This window comes from Motacilla alba, chromosome 19 (genome assembly GCF_015832195.1).
Source record: "Motacilla alba alba isolate MOTALB_02 chromosome 19, Motacilla_alba_V1.0_pri, whole genome shotgun sequence".
Lineage (NCBI taxonomy): Eukaryota > Metazoa > Chordata > Aves > Passeriformes > Motacillidae > Motacilla > Motacilla alba.
The window spans coordinates 6,764,601-6,791,409 of NC_052034.1; the positions used below are offsets into that span (position 1 = coordinate 6,764,601).

The 26,809-nt window shown below is 47.2% G+C and overlaps 1 protein-coding gene across 6 annotated transcripts in view; it reads right to left on the reverse strand.

The window, feature by feature from the left end:
* COL26A1 (collagen type XXVI alpha 1 chain) overlaps positions 1-26,809 on the reverse strand; it is a 169,749-nt gene that overhangs the window by 27,172 nt on the left and 115,768 nt on the right. For all 6 annotated transcript variants that reach the window (XM_038158299.1, XM_038158302.1, XM_038158300.1 and 3 more), the window contains 3 exons: positions 15,750-15,811; positions 4,359-4,512; positions 1,756-1,800 (listed from right to left, as the gene is read on the reverse strand). In XM_038158299.1, the coding sequence (XP_038014227.1) occupies positions 1,756-1,800; positions 4,359-4,512; positions 15,750-15,811 (261 nt within the window). The remainder of the gene's footprint in view (positions 1-1,755; positions 1,801-4,358; positions 4,513-15,749; positions 15,812-26,809) is intronic.

A 26,809-nucleotide genomic window follows, 5' to 3' on the forward strand; every position in this document is an offset into this window, starting at 1 on the left:
ATATGCTGCAGCTGGGGGTGGAGAGCATGGATGGGAATGGAGGGAGAGAAGGAGAAAAGGAAGGAAGCTGGACAGCACCTTCCCAGCTGGTACCAGGGAACAGGGCTGCACAATCACATCAAAGCTCACAGGATCTGCAGCTCCCACATTTGGGTCCAGTTCCCACTCTAGATGTGGGATAGATCACCTGGAGTACAAAACCCTGTCACCCCAGACATTCATCCACACTCCTCATTTCTCAGAACAAATTAATAATCCCCCAGTATTAGAGCCCTGTAGAAAAATCACCCTTCCTCTCTTCTTTTTTCCATTTTGCAGAGATGTCCAAACTGCTTTTTCTTACCAAAATGAAATCTCTCTCCTGCTTCAATCCATGATGAAACTGGGCAGACGCAGGAAATGACATTTCTCAATGGCTTTGAGTGGGAGTGTGAGCCTGTACTTTTGTTGCATTCAGTCATTAATAAAGATCTGAATTAATCTGAGTATTGAATAAGGAATTAAGGCCAGGTTTTAATTTGGATCAATTTGCTTATCCAGAGGACACAAACCACAGCCTTTTCTATGGATAGAAGGATGGATCTCCCCTGGATGCTGTCCTGGGAAGCCCAGGCAGGTGATGAGGAGCCCTTTTAGGAAAGCAAGAGCATTTTTTCACAGCACTGGAAACAGCTTCTACCCCTGCAAACCCCAGCACACCTGAAACTGCTCTGCAGCCATTGCAGCACAGAGGGAAGAACAGCAGAAGCTGTTTTGCAAGCACGACACGCTGTGCTGCTGAGTGTGGGCCAGAACATTCCCTCACTTGTGGAAATCACCCTCAATCCTTCAGTCCAACCTTCTAACTCAATGCCATGGAGTCCTGCAGCCCAGGAGCAATCATCTCCTGCAGCATCCTCAATGCCACCGCTGCAGCAGAGCTTTAGAGAAGCTGGCACTTCCTTCCTGGAGGGGGAAGAGCTGGAGGAAAGGCTGGAGAAGCAGCACTGGGTGATGCTCATTCTGGTGACAAATGGTGTTACCAGCTCAAAAGAGACAAGTGCAACAACAGGGGGAAGAAAAAGGGAAGGATTCAGGGAAAAGAGGGGAGGCCAAATCTTCAGCTGGCATAAATCAGCTCTGCTGCAGAGGCATTGCTTCCAGCCCTGGTGAGTATTTATCCTCCAAACAATATGAAGTAAAAGACCACAGGAAAAATATTTTTTTTTAATGCAGAGGGTGAGTAATCTGCTGCTGGAAACCAAATCAGATGTGCAGAGACCTGGATTTTCTCCCTGGCTCTGTCATTAACCTGCAACACACCATCTGCTGCCCTCCTTCCCCAGGGTTTTCCCTGCACAGGAGCTGCTCTGTTTATATGGAGCATAGGAAAGTGATGTCCTGCCATCCCCAGAGGCTCCTGGTGCCCCCAGCAGGTAACACCAGCTAGAGAAGTTTTCTCCCATCACTCAGGACATGCCCTGCTGGCTCTGGCCACATATGCTTCCATGATCTGCCTCTCCATCAGACACTGCTGTCCATCCCTTGTGTGCTGGGGAATGAATGTCTCAGAGGTGATAAAACTGGTGTTTGGCCTCTCCAACCAAAGCAGCCCATGATCAGATAAAACCCAAAGAACAAACTCAGCCTCTCCATCTGTGAGGCTCCAGAGAGCTCCTGGCCACAGGACTCTTCTGCTTTTTGGGACATAAGTACAGGACTGGGCACAACAACAGTTTGTGCTTTGAAAGAGAAATAGCAGAAATATGAACTTACCCTGGGGTATCAGCTGCTCCTCTGCACCTCTGTGTCCTTTAGGCTCTGTTCAAGAAGGACAGGGTAAAATAATAATAAAAAAAAAGAATAGGAGAAAAATAGAGAGATATGAAAAATTAGGTCTCTTGCTGCCAAGTGGCTCAGCCAGAGTGTATATATTTTCTTAATACTCAGGAAAATGTATTCTGTTGATTAACAAGCTGATCAGAAAGGCCAGTGCTGCAGCTGTCTCAACAGCACTGATTGCTTTTAAATGATTGTCTATCCTCAGCCCTGTCACTCACAGAAGAACTAACCACCCTCATGAACAGTAGCAAGTTTTCCTGGACCTCAGCCTGGAGAGGCATCAGCCAACCCAGAGCTACAGGGTCATCCACAAACACTTGCAGAGCTCACAGCATCCTGTCCATGTCACCCACCTTGTGTCAGGCCCCAGCATCCTGCCCTTGGTCCCTCCAGCTGCGTGGCATGCAAGGCAGGGCTGGGATTTATTTTGGCTGAGCACCCAGAAGCAGGGCAAAGCAGGGAATGTTTCCCAAAAGGCTCAGGGGAAGGGGTGGGAGGGACAGAGGATTAGCTTTCCACAGCCCCAAATCACCCAGGACACTCAGACCTGACTTCCACCCTCTTCAATATCCCCCATGGTGAAAGATCTCCTGAGATCCCTGTAAGAGAACCTGGGGGCAGCCTGGAGCAGCAAGTCAGGGCATGGTGGTGAAATCATGCAAAATGAGCAGCTCCCCTCCATCCTCAGTTGTGTGGAGTTCCCTTCACTCCACCAAAATCCACTCTGAGTTTTTTTGGCTGGCTTTGAATCGTGGACACAGACTGGTGTGGGGAGGGAAGGAGGCCAAATATGGACCCAGATCCATGAAATACCCCCACAGCTCTTTAGCAAAGCAAGAATTTGAAGCCCACAGAGGTTGGGTAGGGGCTCCAGCAGTGTCAGTGAGCAACTGAAGTGATAATTTCTCATTGCTGAAAGACACTGGCCTGGCTCCAGAAGCTCCAGTGCATTCCTCATTCCTTTATTACACCACAGTTATTATTCCACACCAGGTTAAATAAATCAAGGCCAGAAAAACAAAGGGTAACACTGAGCAAGGACAACACCTGGTAGCACACACACACACACACACAGCCTGGAATCTGGCTGACACCACAGGCTCACCCACAGCTCAGGCATCACCACCTGCTTTAGGAGGTGACCACCAGTGACCAGCTGGCCTTGCTGCAGGGCTGGAAGGTGCTGACCCTGCACCATGGGCTGATCAAAGTGCTGCAGGGAAGCTGCTCTGCTTGGCAGCACTGCCAGAAGCCTGGGGGGGAGCAGCCACTGCTCTGAGCCCAGCAGGACATGACCACGTGTGAGGAGCCTCCACGAGGACAGGACTTGGTGTGGAAGGCCCAGAGTCACCAGCATTTTGCTGGGCTGACCTTGGTGCAGCAAAGAGCAGGTGCAGAGCCACTGCCACAGCAAAAATAAATGACACGGGAAAGGCAGAATGAGCAAATAATGGACACTGGGGAAACTGCTCTAATTCAGTTCCTGGCAGCTGTGGCTGTGGTTCTGAGAATACTTTGCAGAACATATTGTTAGTGAACCTCCCTCCATGTTGTGGCATCATGACAAATCATAAACAGGGACAACATCTGGACTGTTTTGGTCGCTCCAAGTCTGCTGCAGTCGGGAAGGGCTGCCATAATAAACTGCCTGGGCCAAAAAAATGGAAAAAAGAAGAAAGAAAAAAAAAGCAAAGTAGGCCCTAAAGAATAAAGAACTGCTCTGGGAGCAAGCAAAGCAACACACAGACAGGGCTTTGGAAGCAGAGAGCAGGGATCTTGAAAAAAGATGCCAAGGTCAAGAAAATTCAGTGTGTGGGGATTTGTCTGGCCAAGTGGGCTCAGAGGGAGAGTTTCTTATAACTGTATTTTCTTATAACTGTATTCTTATAAGTGTATTTTTTTTTCATGCCACAAGAGGGATCATAAAACAGCCCATTGTGTTTATGGCAAATTTAGAAAATATAAAGCAGACTGCAACTGATGCTGCTATTCATGGGAAAGTTTTTTGTCCTAATAAAACCAAGAATGACCCATGCAGCCCATTCCTCTACCCCCCCAGCACTGCTCCCAGACTGGGAAACACTGCAGTTGGTGCTCTGTAGGTAAGCAGGAACTGTCCCACTGTGATCCTGATGGATCTCTGGAGTTTCCTCAGGAATGTTTCAATGTGTCCAGGCCTCAAAATCCCCAACCTCTGGACTTTAAAACAAGCCCACTGAAACACAAAGGCAGGCACAGTGGCCCTGCTGGGCTTAACAGAACTCGAACAGACCCAAATCCAGCTCCCAGCAGATGTTTGTGCCAGCAGAAATTGTGGCTGCCACAGGCCACCATGGCTGGCAAAATGCAGCTTCAATGGATTTTTTTCCCAGGACATCCCTGCTCTGCTCTGGCTGAACTCAAGGAAGGGCAGAGACCCCCCAACCCCTCTGCTCTGCAGCTCCCAAGGACAGAGCAGACCCAGACTCCTTTCTAGCTCCCCCAAAGGCATGGTGTTTGTAGGACGGGTGATTTGGTGAAGAGCAGGCCAGGCTTACCAGCAGATCCCACGTTTTTCCTGAGGACAGTGCCGGGGTTCAGCAGGGGGAAGGCGTCGGGCAGCAGCTCCTCGTACCACGTGGCCGTGGTGCCCGTGATGGGCAGGTTGTTCTCCAGGGCTGGGCTCCTCTCTGCAGCCTCCAGCAGCAGGATCTGCACAGAGACACATGGGCAACACACACAGCTCAGCTGGCTCTCACAGCAAGGGCTCACAAGCCCAGAGTTGTGGGTTGTGTTTGGATGGAAATGGGGGTGTGTGTTCTGTTCTCATCTGTCAGAGCTGGGGCACTTCTCTGCTGGTCATGGGGCAGTTTTTTCTTTATCTCTCCCACAGCCAATCCTCCCTCCAGGAGATCTCTGCTGTTCATGGCCACTGAGTGTCCCTGCATGGCTGATCAAATTCCATCATCCCATGGGGAGATGCTCTGCCCAGGGCAGGAGCCAGGTGGAAGAGGTTTTACAGCGACTTCAGTGAGCCCCAGAGAAGTTTGATAAGAGGGTCCGTGTTTGCCCCTGGAAGAATTTCCTACCAAGGTCATTGACAGAGAAACCCAGAAAGAAAGGAGGAGAAATAAGAGAAACCTGCAACAGCCTGTTCCAATGAGTAATTTGTTTGTCTTTCCTGACCAATGAGTAAAGTGTAAACTTAGGAGTTTTGTAACAATGTATAAAAAGCATGCATGCTATAATAAAACCAGTTTGAAGCCTTCTGAAAATGGAGTGTTGCTTTGTATTGTCTCCATCACAACCACGACAGAGCCAAGCATTCCTACCTGGATACAATCTGAGCCTGGAACAGCACAGCAGCCTTTGCCCACTGCATTCCCAGAGGAGCAGCTTTCTGCTGCCCTGCATTGCCAGAGGAAGAGCAGGCCCATCTCCAGCAGCCCTGGAGCTGCAGAGAAAAACTCCAGCCTTGTGCAGGATCCCTGCTCCAGCAGAAGCACAGCTGGCACTGCAGGAGGGCTGAGCCACCATGGAATGGCACTGCTGCCACCACCCTGACCCACAGGGGGTCAGCTCCTGTTCTGACTCTGGCAGTGTATTGTTTTTTGGACTATTGCATTTGTATTTTTAATTTTCCTAGTACAGAACTGTTATTCCTATTCCCATATCTTTGCCCGAGAGCCCCTAATTTCAAAATTTTAATAATTCGGAGGGGGTTTACATTTTCCATTTTCCATTTCAAGGGAGGCACCTGCCTTCCTTAGCAGACACCTGTCTTCTCAAACCAGGACATGGCTTCAGCCCCCACATGGGCCCTCCCCTTAAGAACTGGACTGAATGGTCCTCGTGGGTCCCTTCCAACTCAGAATATTCCATGATCTGTGACCTGGATGGTTTCAGACACTGTGTCAATTCCTGAGGAGGTCCTAAACTCCTCTTCTTGCCAGACAGGGCTGGGAATAACTCTGCTCACAGACCACAAGATTTTGGCATAAAAGCTTTATTGGTTTTAGGAAATCAGCATCAATTAGCTAGGAAGCTGCTGTGTTAATTGTGTGTCCCACACACACCCTCCTTGGGGAGGACTTCACTGCCTCCAGAGGGACTCGGCCTCATGTGGGACTGTGTCCCTGGTGAGGAACATGTGAGCAGAGACTGAAGCTGCTGTCAGGAACACAGCATCTCCCTGGTGTTCAAACCAGAGCCAGAAAATCAGAAATGACTGACAGCTGGGATGAGGTGAAGGGCTGCATCTGAAAGCCCAGGGTAGCAAACTGAGGACAAGTACTGGTTGTAAAAGCACAAATATCAACCAAATTAAAGATGATGGAGAAGATGAAGCTTTTAAAGAGATGAAGTACTTAAACTTTGAAGCAAATTAAAAAAAAAAAAAGTGAGAGAGCAGTCTGTTTACTCAAGGAGCTCTGCTTAGAAGCAATAGGATATTATTAAAACTCACAGCTGTTTCTAGGCCTTGCAAACACACAACCTTCAAACATCCCAACAGGCATCCCTGAGGTGTTTGGGCCATTTACAACCTTCTTTCCTGGGCAAAGTGACCCCACGTTCCCCAGATGGTCCAGGCTGTCCATCAGGCTCTGCTCCCTGCCCACTGGTAGCCTCTGTGAAACTGGGAGCTGGTCTCTAACACAGGAACATTTTTCTAGGCGTGCAACACTGAGGTTTGTTTCAGCATCATCTTTTCCTGTTTGAAAACCACCTAAGCAATACTAATTTAGGGACAAGGGAAATAAAAGGGAATGTGGCTCAAACTTTCCATTAAATCCCTAGAAGTTTCAGCCTTTACACACTGTGTTGTCTTTACATAATGAAGTCACACTGCAATTATAAATGAGAGTGACTTGGCTCCACTTGTTTGTTTTTAACTTGCAATTATTACAAGGTTTATCACTTCTTTATTGCAAGGCGTGGTGAGAGCCAGCACTGCAGCAGCGCCAGGAATGATGAACTTCCTGCAGAATGTCCTGGCCTGATGGGGGTGAATCAGAAACTAATTAAACTGGGAGCTGGGTTAAGTGCAAGGGAACTGAACCTCACTCTTGCAAACAAGCACAATTCTTCCTTTATTGCAAGGACCTTTATTTACATATCCAGAGTCCTGCTTTCTGAGTACAGCAAAATGGAGTAAGGTCACAATGCTTTTCTTCACCAGGTTTGACTGATGCCAGGCAGGAAGGAATCAGTTCCATCTGCCTCTTGCACTCTGTGCTCCTACCCAATGATTTATTCCTCAGACTTTCTAGGAAACGTGTTATCAGTTCAACAAACACTTAAGCATGTGCCTTACCATAACTGTGCTTAACTTCCACTGCCATGGGACTCAAGTGTGAGCTGAAGACCTTTTCTGAATCACTTTATATTATTTATTATATCATCTTTTCACTTCCCCAGCTAACATCTGGATGTTGCCAAAATGTGCTCGGGTAGAGAGGCAGAGTAACCCTGGAGGTGGCAGATTAGAGGAGCTGCAGCCAGGGCAGGGCTGGGATGCTCCTGCTGTGAGGAAGGGGCACACAGGGGCTGTCTTGGCCAGTGTTCTGCAGAGCTGTGGGAACAGGGATATTAAATCACTGCAGCCATGGTCAGGGCCCAGCAAACCACAGGGGCCCATGGCCCTCGCGGGCGGCGCGAGCACGGCTCTGCCCAAGGTCGCATCTGGAGTGGAACGGCTCCAAATCATTTTTATGGGTGATAATAAAAATGTGTTACCACATAATCAACACAAAACAGTGGCAACGGTATCCTTTTCATTAAAACAACATGTTTTAAATGAGCACTCTGCTGATAAATGCTGTAAAAGCTGTAAAGCCATGCACAGGATAATCCAGCATGCGCTGTTATAAATTGATTATATATACTTCGCAGTCATTAAGGCTCAAACCAGAGTAACAAGTTTATTTTCCCTGGGCACGAAATGATACAGCTCAGGAAGTCTCCAGACTTGAAATTGCTGAGAAATTCTAGTTTTTATGATTAGGTCTGAAGAAATGCCCAAAAGAAATAAAGCAGAAAGAGGAGAACTCTCACATCCGTGAGATCCACAGAGCCAAGCTAAAGAAGGAGAAGCACGAGGGATTTAGTCACATTCAAAAATCTCAAACTACACACAACTCTTTCAACAAGGAGTGTCCTCTCACAGCTCACACAGCACAGAGCACAAATGGGCTCCTTACACATTATTGCAATAGCACTGGAGCCATTCATCCACTTTCTGTCACGTTCTGTTTTTCTTAAGGCTGCCATTGCTGTAGTCAGGGGACTCGAGGAGAATTCCCACTTTCATTAAACAAAAAAAAGAAAGTTCTGAGCCCTCTGAGTAAACTGCTGGAAAATGATACCACAGAGGCTCACAGCCAGAAAGAAAATTAGCAAAATGTGCAGTGTATTAAAGTCTCAGTACTAAAATCTTGGTATTTTCTAGTCAATAGGGTTGAGGTAGAGAGAGGGATAACATCAAGGGAAGAATGTGGGATTTTTATAGGGAATCCTCATTGCAAGCAGGGCCCACCTGTGCTGCTACAACTTCCAACACAAAAGTTCTGCCTCCATGAAGAATGGAGGCAGAAAACATCCTCATGCCACCAGATAAATGAAATGTCTTGCAGCCCTGACTGATGTCACTCACCAGCCAACCAGGGAAGGCAGAGAGAATGACAGTGGTTGCTGCCTGTAGTGCCAGGACAGCAGATCCCTGCAGAACACAAAACACTCTTTCCTCCCTGCCTTGCAGTCTGAGTTGAAGGACGGCCTCAACTCAGCAAAACCCTCAAACTTTTGTCTTTCTGCACGTGTGGAAGGAAAAACTCAAATGAGCCTAAATGGCCGTGCTGAACTGGAGCCTCTGGCAAGAGAGGGTTTGTCTCTGGCTCAGACCCCAGGTCAGACACAGCTGAGCTGGGTCAAGAGGCTGGAAGGGATGAGACAGGGCCACCTCTGCTGCCAACAGCGCGCGGGAGCCACGCCGGCCACGGGAGCCGCTCAGAACATGGGGACCATCCTGCCCTGGGCAAGGCTCAGAGCCAGCTCCAGAGGCTGCAGGGTCACCCTGGGGCTCCCAGACCCACCAGGCTCCCAGAGCAGGCTCTGGCTCCCGCTCCACTCCCAGGGCTCGAAGCCTGGCTGTGGATCCCGCTCCGCTCCCGGCCCTCCGCGGGGACACGAGCGTTGTGTGCCTAGAGCTCAGTCCCAGCTTACTCAACCCACCTCCTCCTTTTCCATTTGCCAGCATAAACTTTCTCAACTTCAGACAAATACCACATTTCTTGCGTCAGATCAAAAGCTCAGGCCAGGGACAATGGAAATGGGAGGACGGTTTTCATCTTCTTGAGATGTTCGGTGTCAGAGGACTTTTTTTGGCTTGTAGTGGCTTTCCAGAACCCTATTTTTGTTGTTCCCACTCATCAAAAAAAGATTTCACAAAGGCAGCCTCCTCCCATCATCTGTCCTCTGCTCACATTCCTGATGTCCTGTAACTAGGTAGGTGTTAGAAACAAGGGAAGAGCAGCTAGGCTTCCAAAGATTTAAAAGTTGATATGACAGGGCTCACAATGCTTTTTTCTTTGGATAAAAATCCAGATGGATATTATTAATTAATAAACAGGGGATATTTAGTCTCTTGAAGCATCGGTGGAATTAACTCCCTTCCATCCCTCTCTAAAGAGGAGGGAAAGAAACTGCATGAAACCAGCTCATCAGCTAAAAATTCCAGTGTAAAGAAAGATTCCCTTGATCTTGTGGAGACACAAGCTGATTAATAATGGTAAATTACATAACTTGCGACAGATCTTTCTTCATAGCAAATTATTTGGCAATATAAGAGTTTTTTAATCATTCATCAAGACAGATCTAAACAGGGAGTTTGACAAAATGTGATGGGGAAAGTCTCTCTCTCATAGCAGTGTGGGACCTGTGAACACAAGGCTCCAGCACTGACACAAGTGCTTGGTTTCAAAAGCCAAAAGACATCCAGTAAGTGTCCACCAACATCTGAGGAACTGGGTGCCCAGAGAATCTGGGTGACTTCAAACTTACAACATCTTAGAGGCTTTGGCCAAAGGGACAAGATAATTAGTGCATGGAGATGTTGTTGTTGCATTGATAAATTATGGAGGGAGCACTAGCTGATGTCATTGTAGTGACTCAGTGCAGAGCAAAAGGTGAGGTTTGTGCCATCAGATAATGCATGGAAGACAAAAACATGGACCAAAGGCTTCCATCAGGTAGCACAGTTCCTGTTCTTTCTACAAACAGAGCTACCAGATTTCCAAAATCAGGATGGAAAATGCAACTCTCTCCTCAGCAGGTACCTTCTGGAGGGGAATCAGGGCAGAGAAGACACAAAAGCCCAGCTGCCCTCCCAGTTCAGACAAAACACAGGCAGTGTTCAGCAGCTCCTCAGACCCTGGAGGTTTTAAGAGAACAGCTGGAGGGCTGTGCTCCTGTGAGGCACTGGGGAGCTCCTCTGAATGTCCTCACCAGTGGGATTTACTCTGCTGCTGAGACCCCAGCCTGCAACAGCTGGCACCCCAAGGAGCCAGATGTGGAGAGGATCCAGCAATGCCCTGCACACAAAGCACCAAGGGAGCTCAGAGTGAAATCAGATTCACCATTGTGCCTCTAAAACACCAGATAAAAATACATGGGAGCTATAACCTTCCACCCTCAAAACCACATCATTCCTCCGCCTCAGGTATTGCTGAGGCTTCCTGGGGATGTAGGAATGCCAGGGATGTGAACCCAGCCCAGCCTGGGGTGAATTTAGTCTTGAGCAAGTGTCCCCTGTGCCCAGCAATGCCTTTGGGATCAGCTCTGCTTCCCCCAGGTGAGGAGGGATCAGCTCAGGGATTCACCCAAGGCAGCTCAGATGCCTCGTGTGCTCCTCTCCTCCCCAGAGCTCTAAAAGCTGCTGGGAGAGAGCAGAACAAGGGAAAAGATGAGGAGATTGGGCCTTTCCTGGCTCACCTTGGTGCATGTTGAAAGAAAAAGGACCCAAAGCAATTTTTACCTTTCAGTGATACTTTACTTATGAAGCTCCCACAGAATTTCTGATTAGAATCAAGTGGAAATTCGAATGTTTGGACACCGAATTACAAAAGGATCTGAGCACATCCCTTGGGCTCCTCACACACCTCCCTTGACAAAACCTACTGTTTGTCCACAAATGTATTTCTCTTAAAAAATCCAAGCTTGTAAGAGTGTCCCAGGTATTAAACACAGCAAAAGTATCTCCTAATGCAGACGTAGGATTTGCTTGGCAAACTTGAGTTGCGTGTCAGGAAAAGAGAATTTTGCAAAGTTATTTTATGAAAATATTAAATCCATTTGACTAAAAATGCCAAACTTGTAACTAAAAGACTTTGTGGGAGGGAATGGTGGATGAGGAGGCCTTTGCAGCCTTTTTGTTGTTCTGGCAAACGATTTTCAGCATTGGCCAAACACATGGAACAGTCTTAGGGGACAGACTGCTCCTTCAATCCAACAGTGATAAGAAATAAGGTCCAAAAATTACTAGACTTTAGGAGGAAAGGATTTTAACCATCTTTCTGAAAGACAGCAGGATGCCCAAATGAGAGAAGGCTCAGTACCCAAACTGCCTCATCATCAGGATTATTGCAGAGCAGCTAAAAACAAGAAATGGATACAAAGTTACACAAAATTGAGTTTGCCCACCCCGTTTGATTCATGGTTCCTCCTTGTAAGAATCAGTTAGGAAGTTGCATTTTATTCTTAGGGATATTTGAGTGATTAACTGACCTACAGAAACTCAGCATTAAATTAGAAATTTTACGGGGATTGATTCCATGTTGTTACTGCTACCAGAAACCAGCCAGTTATTATATAGCTACCTGTGAAACAGCCCAAATTCTCCTTAAATTCAATGTACTGCTGGAGCTGGAGCAACAGATTCTACACATAGCCATTAGGAAACCTTAGGGATTAATGATGATGATGATGATGATAATAATAATGACACCTTCTTGTTCAGAAAGGAAAGGAAATACCTGCTCATAGCTATCACATACAGAACATGGAAAATCCATGGAAGTCGCTGAAGTATCAAGCAACTGCTCATGTCCACCCTGCAGAGCCAGCAGCAGCCTCACAGCCAAGCAGTTCTGGTTCCCCTCCCAATCTCTCTGCCATGTCACAGCACCGTGAAACATTTGCTATCTTCCAAATATTTCTCCTCTACAGCAGGGAATTGTTTTATTGTCTATCAGAGAAAGGAAAGACAAACCCCATAAAACATCCCAGACAGCTGCCAGTATTTAATGTAACTGCCTGGGAGAAGAGGGAAATACAGAAACATTTCCTACAATGATCACATTAAAACTCAAAGTAATGATGCTTTACCATCCAAAGACAGAGTAGTGAAGGTGCTGTTGGTAATCTCTCCTAAATAAATGGGCTGATTTAAAAAAAATAGCAATGAATCTATCAAATTCTGTGCACTGTACAAAGATTTTTTTTCAAACCTTTCAGGATCTTCTGTGTGGGGAATCACATTACAGGGGCTGCTTTCATGCAAAAACTATGCATGTCATTTATCAATCACACAATGAATCAATCAGACACTGGATATGTAATGCTATCTCCAGGCATTAGAGCTGGAAGTGAAATGCCACAAGCTTCACAAGAGCTGTGTCAGGAGATAAGGCTGGCTTAGATCAGCTCAGATCAAGCACTGCACTCCAACTGCAGCCCAAACCTGGGATTAATACAGTGCTGCCCAGAGCTCTGTGGTGGTGCTTACTTAAAGAAACTGGGCAAGCAAAAAGAGCAGGAATTTGTGTGCAGCTGCCTGCAGCCCTGCCTGCAAATCTGCCAGCCCCACCTGCATCCCTGCCTGCAGCCCTGCTCCCTTTCCAGCCCTTTCTGCCATGGGCAGTGCTGTCACTCCCCAGGTTTGTCTGAGCTCAGTCCTGTGACACAGGAGGGCAGCACCAGGCTCAGGAAATTCCGGAAGGGCTGAACACACTTCCCACTAAGGGGCTGTGCTGGCTTAAGTGAAACCTTTGCTATGAAATAAAAGCAGGGTTTGCTCTTTGTGAAACCTTTGCTATGAAATAAAAGCAGAGTTTGCTCTGTCCTCCCACCAGTGAGGCTCCCGTGGGGTCAGGGGTGTTGTGGGGGTGTAAACTAAGATGTCACAGGAGAGAAAAAAGGGTTGGCATGTTGGGGCTTGGGGAAAAGGTACTTTTCTTCCAGTCCACACCATTTCTTGTCCTTCCAGCCCAGAGTGGTCACCATCCTCCCTGACACAGTCCTGTGCTCTGTAGATTTCCAGCTCAGCACCATCAATCAAGCTCTCAGAACTCTGGCACTCAGTGGGTCTGGTGAGCACATGAACTCCATCCTGGGGAAGACAATGTGGTAGCTGGAAACAGGAGATGAGGATGGAACCTGATTTCATCTGCCTTCACTCCCTCCCTGCAGAAACACCTCCTGCAGGCACAAGGACATCCTGGAGCCACACAGGGAGGTGTGAGGCACATGAAGAGTTGGTTGTGCTGCAGTTGAGCCATGGCTCAGCCTCTCTCCTCCCCAAGGGCAATAAAAGCACTGGTCCCTAATGAGTCATTTTTCATTCCATTTGCTCTGTGTTTGTTTTTGCTTCTCACCTTCTGATCCAACTCTCATATTACTAAAATCAGAGGGTTACTTTTATTACCTCATTTGGACATTGATCTTACAATTTGGATGAAGCAGCTCACCCTTGTAATAGGAAAGATGAGACCTTTGCTGGTTACATCCCCATTTTTAGGGGGGCTGCTATAAAAGCTGAAGAGGAGTGGGAAAAGAAGAAACCTCAGGCTGGTCTTTCCTGTTGCCATCCCTGAGCTCACCTTGGTCATTCTGGGCTGAAATTCAAAAGAGCAAAAGCAGCAAAGTGCTTCAATTTCAGCTCCCTCCAGAGGGAGCAGGACTGTGGCAGGAAAATCCAGCTCTGCTTATGGGGAAGATGAAATTCCACATCTGCCTTTGCAGAAAAAACCTGCAAAAATCCAGTGGGAAACAGCCTTTGGCACTGGCAGAGATGTGTGTGCCCATCCCATCCTTCCTGTGCTCCTCAAAACAGCTTCAGGTTGTTGTGGTGAAATGACATTACAAGAAGTCAGTATGGACAGCTGAGAAGACAACGTCACATCCAGATCATCCAGCAAAACAGGGATCTTCCTCCAAAATCCAGAGCAGGAATGCAGACACCACCAAACAAACATGAGCACCTTTAAACAATGCTGGCTATTGTTGAATAATAACAAGTGAGTTCATTAGATTGCTACAGAGATCAAACTGAACTTAAATTAACCTTGAAAAAAGGGGGACTCAGCATATTTCTCCTGTGTACAGCACCAGCAGTCGTGTACTGTTGCTTCACTCTCTGTTTCATTGCTACAGTCAATTTTTGCAAAGCATCCACAGCTTTTCAAACAAAGTGGAAGCCAAAAGATTGATAAGGACCTTGCTGGGCTGTGCTGCAGAAGGTCTCCTTGCAGACACATGGTCTTTAGTACTTCAAAAAGGAAGGCAGTAACTCATTTTCCTCTGTAAAAGTGAACCCTTTTGATGAGCCTTGCTCCCAGTTTGGGTCTGTGTGGGAGCAGAGGGAAGTCAGGAGGAAAACCATCACAGCAGCAGCACCAACTGCCTGGCTGCACCACTAAATCAGGGACACAGCATGCTCTGCCTGACTTCCCAAAGGGGTTTGGGCAGGTAGAACCTCCTTCCCCCTGCCCAAAGTCCTGGCAGGCCCCAGCTGAGCTGCCATCAGTCTTTACACATTGTTACCCACACAAGTGCTGAGCAGCACAAGGCAGCAGAGTGGGGAGTGATGTCAGGACAACCTCTGGTTGTCCTTTTCCAGTCAGCCTTTTACAGCTGGCCACAGCCTGGCAGGAAGGGCTGATTCACACCTCTCTGAGGCCAGACCTGTGGCTCACTTGCACTCAGGACTGCACACACAGGGGTCACTCAGCAGCCCCTCTGCCCTGCCCTGCCCTGCCAGAGGACCCCCACTGCCAGCCCCTGCTGCTCAAACAGCCCAGCTCCCTTTGGTCCTTTGCTCTACACCAGTTGTTTCCACTGGAACAATCCTGTTCCCCAGAACTTCATTCCCCCCACCCCTTCATTTTCCTGTAGTGAAATATAACTGTGAAGGCTTTGAGGAGGCTCCAGACTTCATTTCAGCACAAACAATTCCCAAATTACCATAATATCATGTACTGGCCTCAAAAACACCACACAACCACCACCTCCCTCCGCAAAGGTTTCTCCCTAAATTCTTTCATGTCATTGATAAGCATCAGTTAATGAATAATAACAGCAGTAAATGCCTTAAAGGGACCAAAGCATGATAAGTAGCAGCCAGGAGTGGGCTGTCACAGGAGGGACCACAGATCAAAGGGGAATGCTGACTCAGCTGCTTTGTTGCTAGACTGGAAGAATTTATCTGAATCCCAGTAGGTAGAAATTAAAACTATTTGTAGAAAAAAAAAAACCACCTCCACAATGTGAAGGTCTCCCCCTAATATTTGTCTCCACTGAACTATGCATGAGAGCCTCCCACCCTTCAGAAAAGGGATGAAAAAGCAGGACTGGATTGCACTTGAAGAAATACAGCAGAGCAGAGGGAGGGCAGGTGTCACAGGCAAACAGTGACAAATAAAATGATGGCAACACTTGGCAAGGTATTTCTGAGGTCTGAGCATTATTTTGGAGGAGCTGGGCTGAGGCAGGGATGCAGCCATATGGGAGGGGAAGGAGCAGGGCTAGAGGCAAACAGTGCTTCATGTTCTGGGGAAGAGCCACTGCCATGGAGAGAGGAAGAGGCACTGATCTCTCCAGGCCTGCCAATTCGATGTGTTTTTCAGCAGAAACTCTTGGAAATGTTGGTGGGCCAGGAGAATAAGGCAGCTCCTTACCTTGGCCTCCAGCGTGTTCAGCCTCTCGGTCATGTCAGCCAGCCTGGTGCAGTTCATGCATTCTAGAGAGAACAAAACACACTGATGTCACACTGCCAGCTGCTATGTGTGCTCACCCACAGCTTCAGGCTGATCCCTTTATCCAGGGCTCATGGAAAAGTAAATCAGGATCAGTTATGGGGCAAAATAAATATTCAAATCCAGTGCACAGGTCACCAGCCACAGCCACGTTACATGAACCTTGTTTGGGGATGTTTAGTGGGGCAGTGTGTGAAATGAAGTCCCCAAAATTCAGAAAGCAGATGACATAAAAATCAGTTTTAAGACTTTTCATGCTGCCAAGCAGCATGACCTGTTGTCATAGGCAGAGACACTTGTCCTGCCACTGGTGCAGACTGGTGTGGCCCCTGCTCCTCACAGACACCAGGCTGCACAACCTCCACTCCATTTAATATTCTCCCCTCTACTATTTTCCTGCTAAAATACCAAGGAAAGCAATGAATACACAAAATGCCCATCTCTGTGGAGTCCTGCTCCATCCCTGGGCTCCCAGGGATGCTACCACTCTCAACAAATGAGACAGAGCATCCATCTCAGTGACAGCCAGGAAATGCAAACAGATCCCAGGGCTGATGCAGCCCAGAGGTGCACCATGGAGTGGTTTCCATCTCCCTTTGCTGCAGAGGAGCAGCAGACAGTGAGCAGCCACCAAAGGAGTCTTGACAGGAGGCCTCAGTGAGAACAAACATTGCCAGAAGGAGCTCTGAGTGCAGGTTAAAGTGACTGCTCCCTCCAAAGGACATTCCTTATCTAAACACAAGGCCTGCTGCTTTACCTCTGGTTTCATCTCAGCAATTCTGAAGTGAGTGAAGGAGGATAAAGCCCTGAACAAGGATTTAATCAACAAAGTGTTTTCCCAGTGCTTTGCAGCAAGGTGGAACTGCCCACTCCCAGCTCTCAGAGAAGCTTTCCCCACTGGACCCCTCACCTCTCATGACTTCTGAAGCCCAGCAGCTCTCAAAAAGGGAAAATGGTTTACAGCATGGAGCATTTCAGAGGATAAGCCATCCATATTCAGGTGATGAATCACAGCTCACGTCCCATAGAGCAGAAACACATCTCTGTGTGTGTTTTGTGCTCCTGAAGGGCCAGAGCCTGTTTCCATTGACTGGCCGTGGAAGTATTTAACTCTGGTGCTTCATAGGGCTGGGAATGCTGTCCTGTAGTTCCTGAGCCCCTAACAGACTGCTCAGGAGCAGCTGAGGCTGCAGTGATGCAGAGGATGCTGGGGAAACCCAAAGCTTCCCTATGGCAAGGAATGGGTGAAGATGGATTCTGCCCTGAGTGAACACCCCAACGCCTGGGCTCTGCTGCTGCTGTCCCCCCACAAAATTTGTCCCCTGTTGCACAAAGTCTCCCAGGGACCTCTCCAGCCTCCAGCCCCAGTCTCTTGCTGGCTTTGTGGAGCACATGGCATGCCCTGGTGGCTCTGAGCCACGCCAAGATTTGAGTGCATGGCTTGGAAGAACAGGAAGCTGGGCTGTTCTACCCCGGTGACTTACAGGCTAAAAAGATTGTTTGAGTGCTAACAGCAACCCACTGCATTCACTTTTCAAAGGAATTCTCACACTGCCCCTCTGTGAGGAGCTGTGCAGCTTCCCAAAGGAGCCAGACATAGATTTTCCACCTCATAATACACAACATTTTGCAGAAAAAGCATCTGATGCTTCAGGAACACTCAGATGGAGGGATTTCCTCACAGGTCAATACTGACATGGACTTTCTTTTACCCAACAGCAAATAACATTTGTTTATTTTTATTTTCTGGAATAGATCTTGGGCAATCTCTTCTGGCTTGACTTGACCCATGAACATGCAAGTGCCATAAGTGCACTGTCCTGTGGGGAAGGAAATGGGTGAGGCTTGTTTGGTCTGGATCTGCTTGTGGTGTGTGAAACAGGGAATTGGTTTCTGTATGTAACTGGCTTCAGGCTTTTGATCTTGCTCATCCCCACAGAAAGATAAGACTGAATAAATCCATTGCTCCCAGGAGCCAAAAGACACACCAGATGTGTTACAGAGCAAATAAAATACAGAGTCCTAGTCTCCCTTCTGCTGGCTTGCACATATTAGTAACTCCCACAGGTTTAGAGAGACTGACTTGAACTGCTGAAAACCATCTCTGCATCTCTGAGATGGACTGACCACCTCAGGTCCCTCTGGAGAGCTCAGCTCATTAAAAAGGGAGTTTGTACCACGCCTGTGCACAAGAGTTAATCAACCAGCTCCCCAGGGGAAGGACAGGCTTCAGGGACAGCACCAGTCCAGCAGCTCTCTCTGCTCTTGAAGAGTGTCTCAAAGAGCCCTCTCAGGTGCACTTGCAACAGAAAATGTTTGATTTCAATGGACAAAGTGACAGAAGAGGAGGGAAACCAGCAGTGTCACTGCATGTGATATTTATACTAATATGATCTTCATGCCAGTGATGTGAAAACAGGCAGAAAACACAGCCTGGGTCAGAAAGAGAACTACTTAAGTTCAGGCTGGATTTGATCTCTGATCCTTTCTGTTGCGAAATGCCTGGAAACCCAGATCCACACCCAAGGTACTTAGACTGGGCCCAAAAGACATTTAAATAATCCAGAAAGTCCTACCCTAATGCAAAAGACCTTACTAAGGCAAGAGTCCTGCCAACAAATCCATGTGACATTTATTTATCTGACCAACAGGCAGACAAGGCTTTTGAAGGCAGAGATGAATGCTCAGGGCTGCAGAGTCAGACACTCCATCCAAGCTCCCTCACAGCACACCAGGGACTCGTCAGGGGCTGGGGTGCACAGCTGTCCTCGCAGAAAGACTGAGAATGGTGGTGACAAATCAAGCTAATAAATATCTTCCCTAAGCACCATGCACTGAAGTATTTAGTGTCTGATCTTGACGGCTGGTGGTTCCAAGGCCTGAGACTGCGAGGCTGAATTTTCTGATCAGGGTGGAAGCAATCTGTGTTATTTAGAAGAGCTTGAGAATCTCACATCATTACTTCTCATGGAACAAATATAACACTGGGGCAAATGCACACACTCTCTGACCTGGGACTGCAGAGCAGACGCTTTCCATATCTGCAGAAATCCATCACTTGTTGCTACACAGAACCACAGTTTATTTCTCTTCTTCCTAGTTGGCAGATTTGTATTTTTCCAGCTAAACTCTGAGAAAGGAGTTGTGATTTCACTCTGTGAATCCCAACCTCAAAACACATGGTAGGATTTGTTTTAGAAATATTCCAGCAGGGAGGATAAATAATTGAGATAATGAACATGAGACAGTACCAGCATATCCTGTGACACCCAGTCTGTCTCCACAACAGACTGTCCCAGCACATCTCTCCCTTCCATTCCTCCTTTCAGCTGGAATGCAACTGGAGGGATAGAAAATGCTAATGCAGAGGAGACATGGAAGACTTCACATGCTGGCAAATAACCACCCAGGTACTCTGTACCAGCTGTGACCCCCTTAACCCTGACATAAAGGTTGATACATTCAACCCATCTTTAATCAAAGATCAGCCTCCAGTGCTGCTGCTTTGCCAACAGCCATCAGATCTGTGCCTGAGCTTCCAGTCTGGATACACCCCTGTGAGTGACCTAAAGCAGTGAGTGATGACTTCAGGTCCCTTGTGAACCTGGCACTCCTGCTTTGCATAATTTCATTATTAAATAGCTGCACACTTCAGCTTCTCAAGCCTGAAAGCCCCACAAGTCTTCAAACTCCTCACTCAAATCCTAACAAGAGCAGTGTAACACCAGCCTGATAGCAACAGGGCTCTAATGATTTCAGCACAGTCATCACAGTGGCACTGAGGGCAGTAAAAGGAGAACCAGACCAGCTTTCACCATGGGGCCACAGGTCAGTTTTGTGTGAAAAGGCAAAGAAACCCCTTGGCACCTCTGCCCCATTTCTCAGCTCTGTCAGCCCACACTCATTTGTACACCCAGAGTCTCTGCAGAATATTAAAAGAGCTTTTGGTTTCCCTACAGCCAGATGCTCAGTAGATATAAATTGCACAGCTCAACTGAAGTCAAGGGATCAAGGCTCTGTCTCTCTTTTTCTTGATGGATTGCTCCAAAATTTGTGTTTCAGAGGGGAGGCAGAGGAGGTGGTTTATAGCATATGAAAGGGGGGAGAATTCTGGAATCACAAAGCCTTTGTTTAAACAAATAAAGTCTTTGCAGCCAGTTTTTTTCAAGACCATATTTTGCTATTACAAGAAACTTCAACCTCGCAATGCAATGGGGCGTAGCACACAGGCAGGCTCGGGGACATGAGAATCACATCTGCAGCTCATGCTTCAACCTGCTCAGACTCCAAACAACACACTTCCCTCCCCCCAGGATCACTTTCCTTGCATCCATTGTTAGCTTAATGTAAAGGACTTGTAAAGGCTCCAAGGTCAAAGGATGAAAAAGGACCAAATGTAAAATATATGCAGAGGAAAAATCTAAATACTTGATTTTTGTGACACAACTTGCCTGGCAGCTCTTCCCTCTCCATCTGATCTAGTCCAGCACTTCCATTGCATGGCCCTGCACAAAGAGGACAGGCTGGGTGATCCCCAGGGCAGAGGAGCAAACCAGAGCTGCCAACAGCCCATGTTGGAGCACTGGGAAGGCAACTGCAGCTCCATGGAACTGAACACAACAGCTCTGAGTGTGCAGCAACTGCAGCATCAGCTCCTGCACCACCACAGCCACGGCACTGCCCTGACAAATCAGTGACACACTGCTTGAGAAGGTCCAGCTGGAAGAACATTTTGTCTGTCAAAGTAAGCAGGAGACCAGCTTTTCTCAGCAGACACCTTCCCCCAGGACAAGTTCAGGGCAGTCTCTGAGCGAATCTGGAAGAACTCAGCTACATTCACCCAGTCAACCACGTTTCTTTGCAAAGAGAAAAGGATGAACTCAAAACTCCCAAGGGAAATAGGATGCACCATCAACTCAGTGAGCACCCAGGATCTCATGCACTGATGCTTTATTTGACACTCTGAGAGATTCCACCAGACCACTGGCCCCTCCATCCCCTTACTGCCACACACATATGGGCACTTTAGCCAGAAAAACAACAGTGACACTTTCTGACACTGGCACAGGAGGAATTTCAAGTCAAATTCCAGAGCAGAAAATGAACATGGATCTTCTGTGCCTACCTAGGTGGCCCTCAGCTGGGGGACAGCCAGCCTGGGCCTGCATCTCCACCTCTCTTTAATTTGTCTGATTTGACCCTTCCAGCCTTTTTACATGGTTACTGAGTTTCTTTAAGTAGTTTATGTTCTGGCCCTTTGCAAAAGCTTTCGCCAGTGCTTGTGAAGGATAGCAGGCCCAAGCCATAAATCACAGCCAACCTGGGATCTGTTTTTTCAACACATTTCCTTTAATGAGAGTCAGATGTTGGCTAGATAGGCTTTATTAATTGTGCTTGTTTAGAACAGGCTGTGTGTGACCGGGGTTGGAGCACTGAAAGGCAGAGGGCTGACAGCAGGCAGGGAGGGGATGGACACCTCTGTCACCCAGTAGCCTCTGGCCTGAGGAGCAAAGGCTCAGGAATCAAAGGGAGGGAAGGGCTCTGACCCTGGCCACAGCTCCAGGCCCAGTAAAGCCAGAGCAGGAGCTGTTTCTGCAAGGGGAAGCTCTCTGAGTTTTGGTTAGTGTAGGATCATTAAGACTCCACTGCTCTGTTTACTGCCCTGATATTTATTTGCTGTGTGCATTGTAAACCACAGAATATCCTGAAGATCATCCAGTTCAGCCCCTGGCCCTGCACAGACACCCCAACAACTCACCCTGTGCATCCCTGGAGTGTTGTCCAAACTCTCCTGGAGCTCTGGCAGCCCCGGGGCCGTGCCCATTCCCTGGAGAGCCTGGGCAGTGCCAGCACCCTCTGGGGGAAGAACCTTTCCCTGATATCCCTGACACAGCCAGGCCATTCCCTCAGATCCTGTCACTGGTCACCAGAGAGGAGAGATCAGTGCCTGCCCCTCCTCTTCCCCTTTTGACAAAGGCAAGGGAAGGGCCCCACTGGGCAGGGGCTGGCAGAGCCCTGGTGCTGGCACAGAAAGACCAAGTGACCCATCCCAGCGAGAGCTGTGCACTCAGTGCCTCTTCTCCCCAGCACTTCCCACGTCCAGCTGCACCAAACCTGTGTTCTGGCTGACCTGCAAACATTGCAGGCTCCAGCCTGGCCACAGCCTCACCTTCCACCCTGCATTCACACACCTCATTCCCTCCTGCTCACTCAAGAGTGGGACTCTGATCCTTTGGGGCCCTTCCTGCTCAGACCATTCTGTGACCCACGTTCCACTCTGGGACTGGCAGAACCCCACAACATCTCACTCAGCCTGGGCATCAGCACAATTAAAACAACTCCCACATCAGGAACCTGGAGCTCAGGAAAACTTAAAGATGGTCTCTTTGATCAAAGAGGGTTTGTTCTTTCCCACAGTTTTCACATCAGGATTTTGCAGGCTGGAATGTTTTATCTTCACCTGGAAATTGTGAGTTATTAACTTGCCTATCAAAATGAAACAGAACACCTCCAGAATATTTTTGCCTTTTTACCTTCATTCCAGATAATTCACCATCTCTGCTACGAGACCCCAATCACTGCCAAAATTCCCCCATTTGTAATGTCTCTCATATCTCTATTATAACAACCCTTACCCTTAACTTTACTGGCTATCTTTAAAAAGCAGCTCAGATTTCCTTTCTTATGAGAACTGCTATCTGATCCTTTTCCGCTTGTAAAGTGTTCATACTTCATTTTCATCTCTACTTTCTTCTTTTCCTTCTTAAAGAGGAAAAGGCTTTTTTTTTTTCCATAAACAAAAACTAAATGTTTTTTTTCATTATCATGATATTTGGTGACTTTGAAATGTCTGTAAGAAAAACTCAGCAAAACTAAAGGAAAGTTTACCACAAAATGCAAGTTACTCCAAGTTGTTGGAGTAAAAACTATTCAAGAAGCTGCACAAAATTTGGTACATTGTTTCGACTGAAAAAAATAGGTGCAATTTTTAAAAGTTTTGCAATATTATCTCTAGAGGTTTTTTCTTAAATTATTTTTCATACCTTCTGAATTAAATGTTTCAGCCTTAAGTTTTGAATAGCATTTTTTTCAAATCTCACTTAAATTAAAAATAAATGAACAAATTAAATAGTCTTAAGTAAAAGTAAATGGTTTAGTTTGGGTCAAAAGAAACAATTCTGGTTGATCCAAACCCATATTTTAGTTATTACACTGTGTCGACACCTTAAAATTTTCCATTTCAAAATCTCCCAAATAATTTTGCTTTCCAATTTTTTTGATTTGGCAAATCAAGCCAAAACCCCTCCATTATACCCAGGTCTATTCTTAAACAGCTCACATCACTCCCCTTGTTTTATTTAAGATTTCACACATGCACACTCCCACCCCAGTCACTAATTTTAGCCACAGTTCCTCTCAGCCTGGGGATTTGTGCTCTTCCCCATCCTGCTGGTGAGGCTGGTGCTCTGTCAACGTTTGGAATTTGGTCAGGATCATTCATTCACAGGCAACCTTCAGCTGTGAGATCCATGTCCAATCCATCTCTGTCTGCCAGAGGAAGGTTTAGCAGGGAATGGCTGTGGCTTGATGCAACATTTTTGGATAGAAATGCATCATCTTTATTTTTACAAGCACCAAGGGCATTTCACTAACACAGCGTGACTGAAGTTACCCTGAAAACAAAGATTTTACCTCCCCAGCATGAGTTTGCTAAAGCCTTGCTGGCTGGAGCTGCTGATCCTGGAGCTCCAAGTGATGCTGGTGGCACTGGGGCTACTCAGTAATTTTGATATGGCACCAAACAAACCCTCCCCTGGTTCACAGCTGTAGCAGGGCATGGCAGCAAAGCACACAAAGCAAATAAAATGACAGAAAATAAAGAAACACAGGCAGGAGGAATGATATGTATCTAGATACCTCTCACAGCAAGATTAATCTAAACTAGATTAAAAATCCCCAAATTTAAAGAGGGATTCCACAGGCTTTCCAGCCAAGGAAGCTGAGAGCACTATGTCCAAGGGCCTGGGGCTCCTTCCCAGGGAAAACACTGCAGTGAGTCCAGTCTTCACTATGCCAAAATCCCATGTTTGACCCCACCATTGTTGAGTTAAACTCATTTCCCCCTCGATCCCTGCTCTATGACATGGAGAAAAACTTCATGGGATCTAGTGAAGAACACACAGAAATTCCACTACACTCAAAACTTCATCTCACATTGAGATGGCTTCACATTCCTCACAAACCAGACAGCTTCTCCCTGCTGGGAGAAGCAATCAGAGGGAAAATGCAGTCAAAATATGGCGCAGTGTAACATGAAATAAGGAAGCAGACAGGACAAAAGGAAACATCTGAATCAGGCTCACCATGAAGTCTGCAGGGACTCTCACAATATTGGTTCTGCACCTGTGTAACACAGGACAGGGAATCTCTCACAGTCTGGAGCCAAGCAACGTGTGCTGAGCTGGGGTTTGTGTTTCATAAAGACACTCCAGAGCCAGACAACCAAGGTTTCCTTAGTGAACTGCATCCAAAGTTAACCATTGGATAGCAAATATGCATCTTGTTTCCAGTTGGGATTTCTGACCTCAAATTCTACCCCTGCTTTGAGTTTTATTACTCGGGCCCGCAGAGCTGCAGGGCAGCTCTAGGGTTGGACACCTCCTCTCTGCTCCAAGTCCCTGTAATCCACAAACTTGTGACATCCAGGATGCTCAGTCAAGCTCTAGTTGTTCCTCATCCAGAACATTTAACACTGATATCCTTTAGCCAAGACAAAAAATCAGCTGAAAGACCAATAAGGAAAACAACTCTTTAAGCCACTAAAAGGGATGGTCAGAACTCAGAAGAATTTGGCTCCCTGAACATCAAAATACTCTGTCTGCACATTCTTTCTCCAGCAAATGCCCAGTGATGATGATGATGATGATGACTATTGCTAGGGGCACTTTTGCAAAGGTTTGATGTCCCATGTCTGCATTTCAGCCTCAGGTTCACCATACCATGGTTTGTCCATTCTCCCCCACTCCCTCCCTCCCTGGGGCTCTGAGCAGCCCCCACAGCCCCTGCCCAACACCCCTGCCCTGCACAAGGCCAGTGACCACCAGTGAGCACTTGGAGCTGGGCTGAAATGGCTCACAGGTCCAGGACATCCCTCAAGGACCCTCACTCTGCCTCATGCTGCTGGTTACCCCTTGCTGGCCTTCATCTAAATCCCCCTGAGCTCTGCAGTGGTCCTTACAGATCTGAGCAGCAGGAAGAGCAATCCTTTCCACATTTCTCTGCAGCTGTGATTTTGTTCTCCAGGACACCCAGGGACACTGGGATTTCAGGGGACCCAGCAAATCCCTCACATCCTCTGGTCTCCATAACGTGAAGAACAAGGTAACATTTGCATCCCATTAGTGGGGAGCACAGAGCTGTGCAAAGGACTTTTTGTTTGGGTTTGTTTTCTGTTGTTGCCTTGTTAACTTCTGGGTGAAGAAAAATTAGTAGAGGAAATATCTGCTTGGGCTTAGCCAGGCACATTTCAGTTTCAGCTTCAGATTTTTTAACTCTTCTAAAGAAGCTACACCTTCAATTGATTTTAGATTGAAAAAAATCAAAGGATATTCACAATCAAAATATTTTCCAGGATTTCTACATTCTGTTGTTTTAATCAAAAACTCACTAAACACTTCCCAAATGTGGGGATCTATTCACTTTCTGATGGGACCAAGCCTTTAATCACCATTTGCCTATTTGCCCTTTCTCTGCCCTGTGACAAACAGCACAGCGTGTCCCCTAAGAGCCCTCATGCTGGTAGCAGTTTGAGGATCCTCATTTTGAGCTTCTAGATGATTCCATCCTGAAACTCTCCTTAAAAATGCCTTAAATGGCAAGTTTAGACCCATGAATGAAGGCCTAGCATGTGGGGAGATTTCTCCTGGAACATGGCAAGCACTGGGTAAGACTGGGTGTCAGCCAATCTTCTCTCCCAGCCTGTCACCCCACACACTCTGCCTCAATATTATGTTACTCTTACAGCTGTGGAGGTTTTGACAATGAATTTTGACCCTCCCTCTGAGCACTGATGAGGAACAGGGAGGAGAGCCAGCGAGCCCAAAATGGACAAACCCAGAATGGTGCAATTTGCCTGCAATACACCAAGAAGGAACTGGATACCTCCAGAGACACCTCCATCCCTCCAAGCCCACACCATCAATAGTCACTTCTGAACACCAGGCAACAATACACTGGCAAATCAGCTCCAAGCAGAGCTTTAAAATGACACTGCTCAAGCTTTAGAGGCCAATGCACAGCTCTGGTGCCTGCTGCCACATAATGCTGCTGGCAACAGGGGTGATTTTGGCACTTTTAAACAAGCACAGGGCCAGGTTGCAATGGGAAGCAACAACCATCATTCTCCTGCAGTCAGAGAGCTCCTAGGTTTTGTACCCACTGAGTTTAGCCCCAACAGCACGATACAGAAATTTGAGGGCAATTAATCAAATCAAAGCTCTTAACTGTTTAAGTTCATCTTTCTCCATGAAATGTGTCTGCAAGACACTCTCAGGCACTTCAGCAGAGTTAATTGCCTGAACCCAAACCATCACAGCCCACAAATCCTTTAAACTTTGAGAATTGACTTAATGCTGAACAGCTGCCAGGCTCTCACTTGCCTGCAGCCATGGGAACAGCTTTTCTTATCAATAAATGGGGATTCCTGTGTGTGCAACACCCAGGAATGGTACAGCAAATGCCTCTGCTTGGAGATTAGGAAATGCCAGCAAAAATGTGCTAAGTGCAGCTGGAGGCCAAGCAAGATGCACATTCCCAGCAAAGCATGGCCCAGCCCCTTTCCAGAGGTGTGGGACGAGGGCACGGCGGGTGCTGGAAACACAGTGGTGTTTGCTGTGAATTGCTGTGCTGCCAAAGACAAGGCACTGCAGCTCTCCTCAAGTCAAAGGGAAGCACTGGGCTACCTCCAAGAACCATTGGTAAAT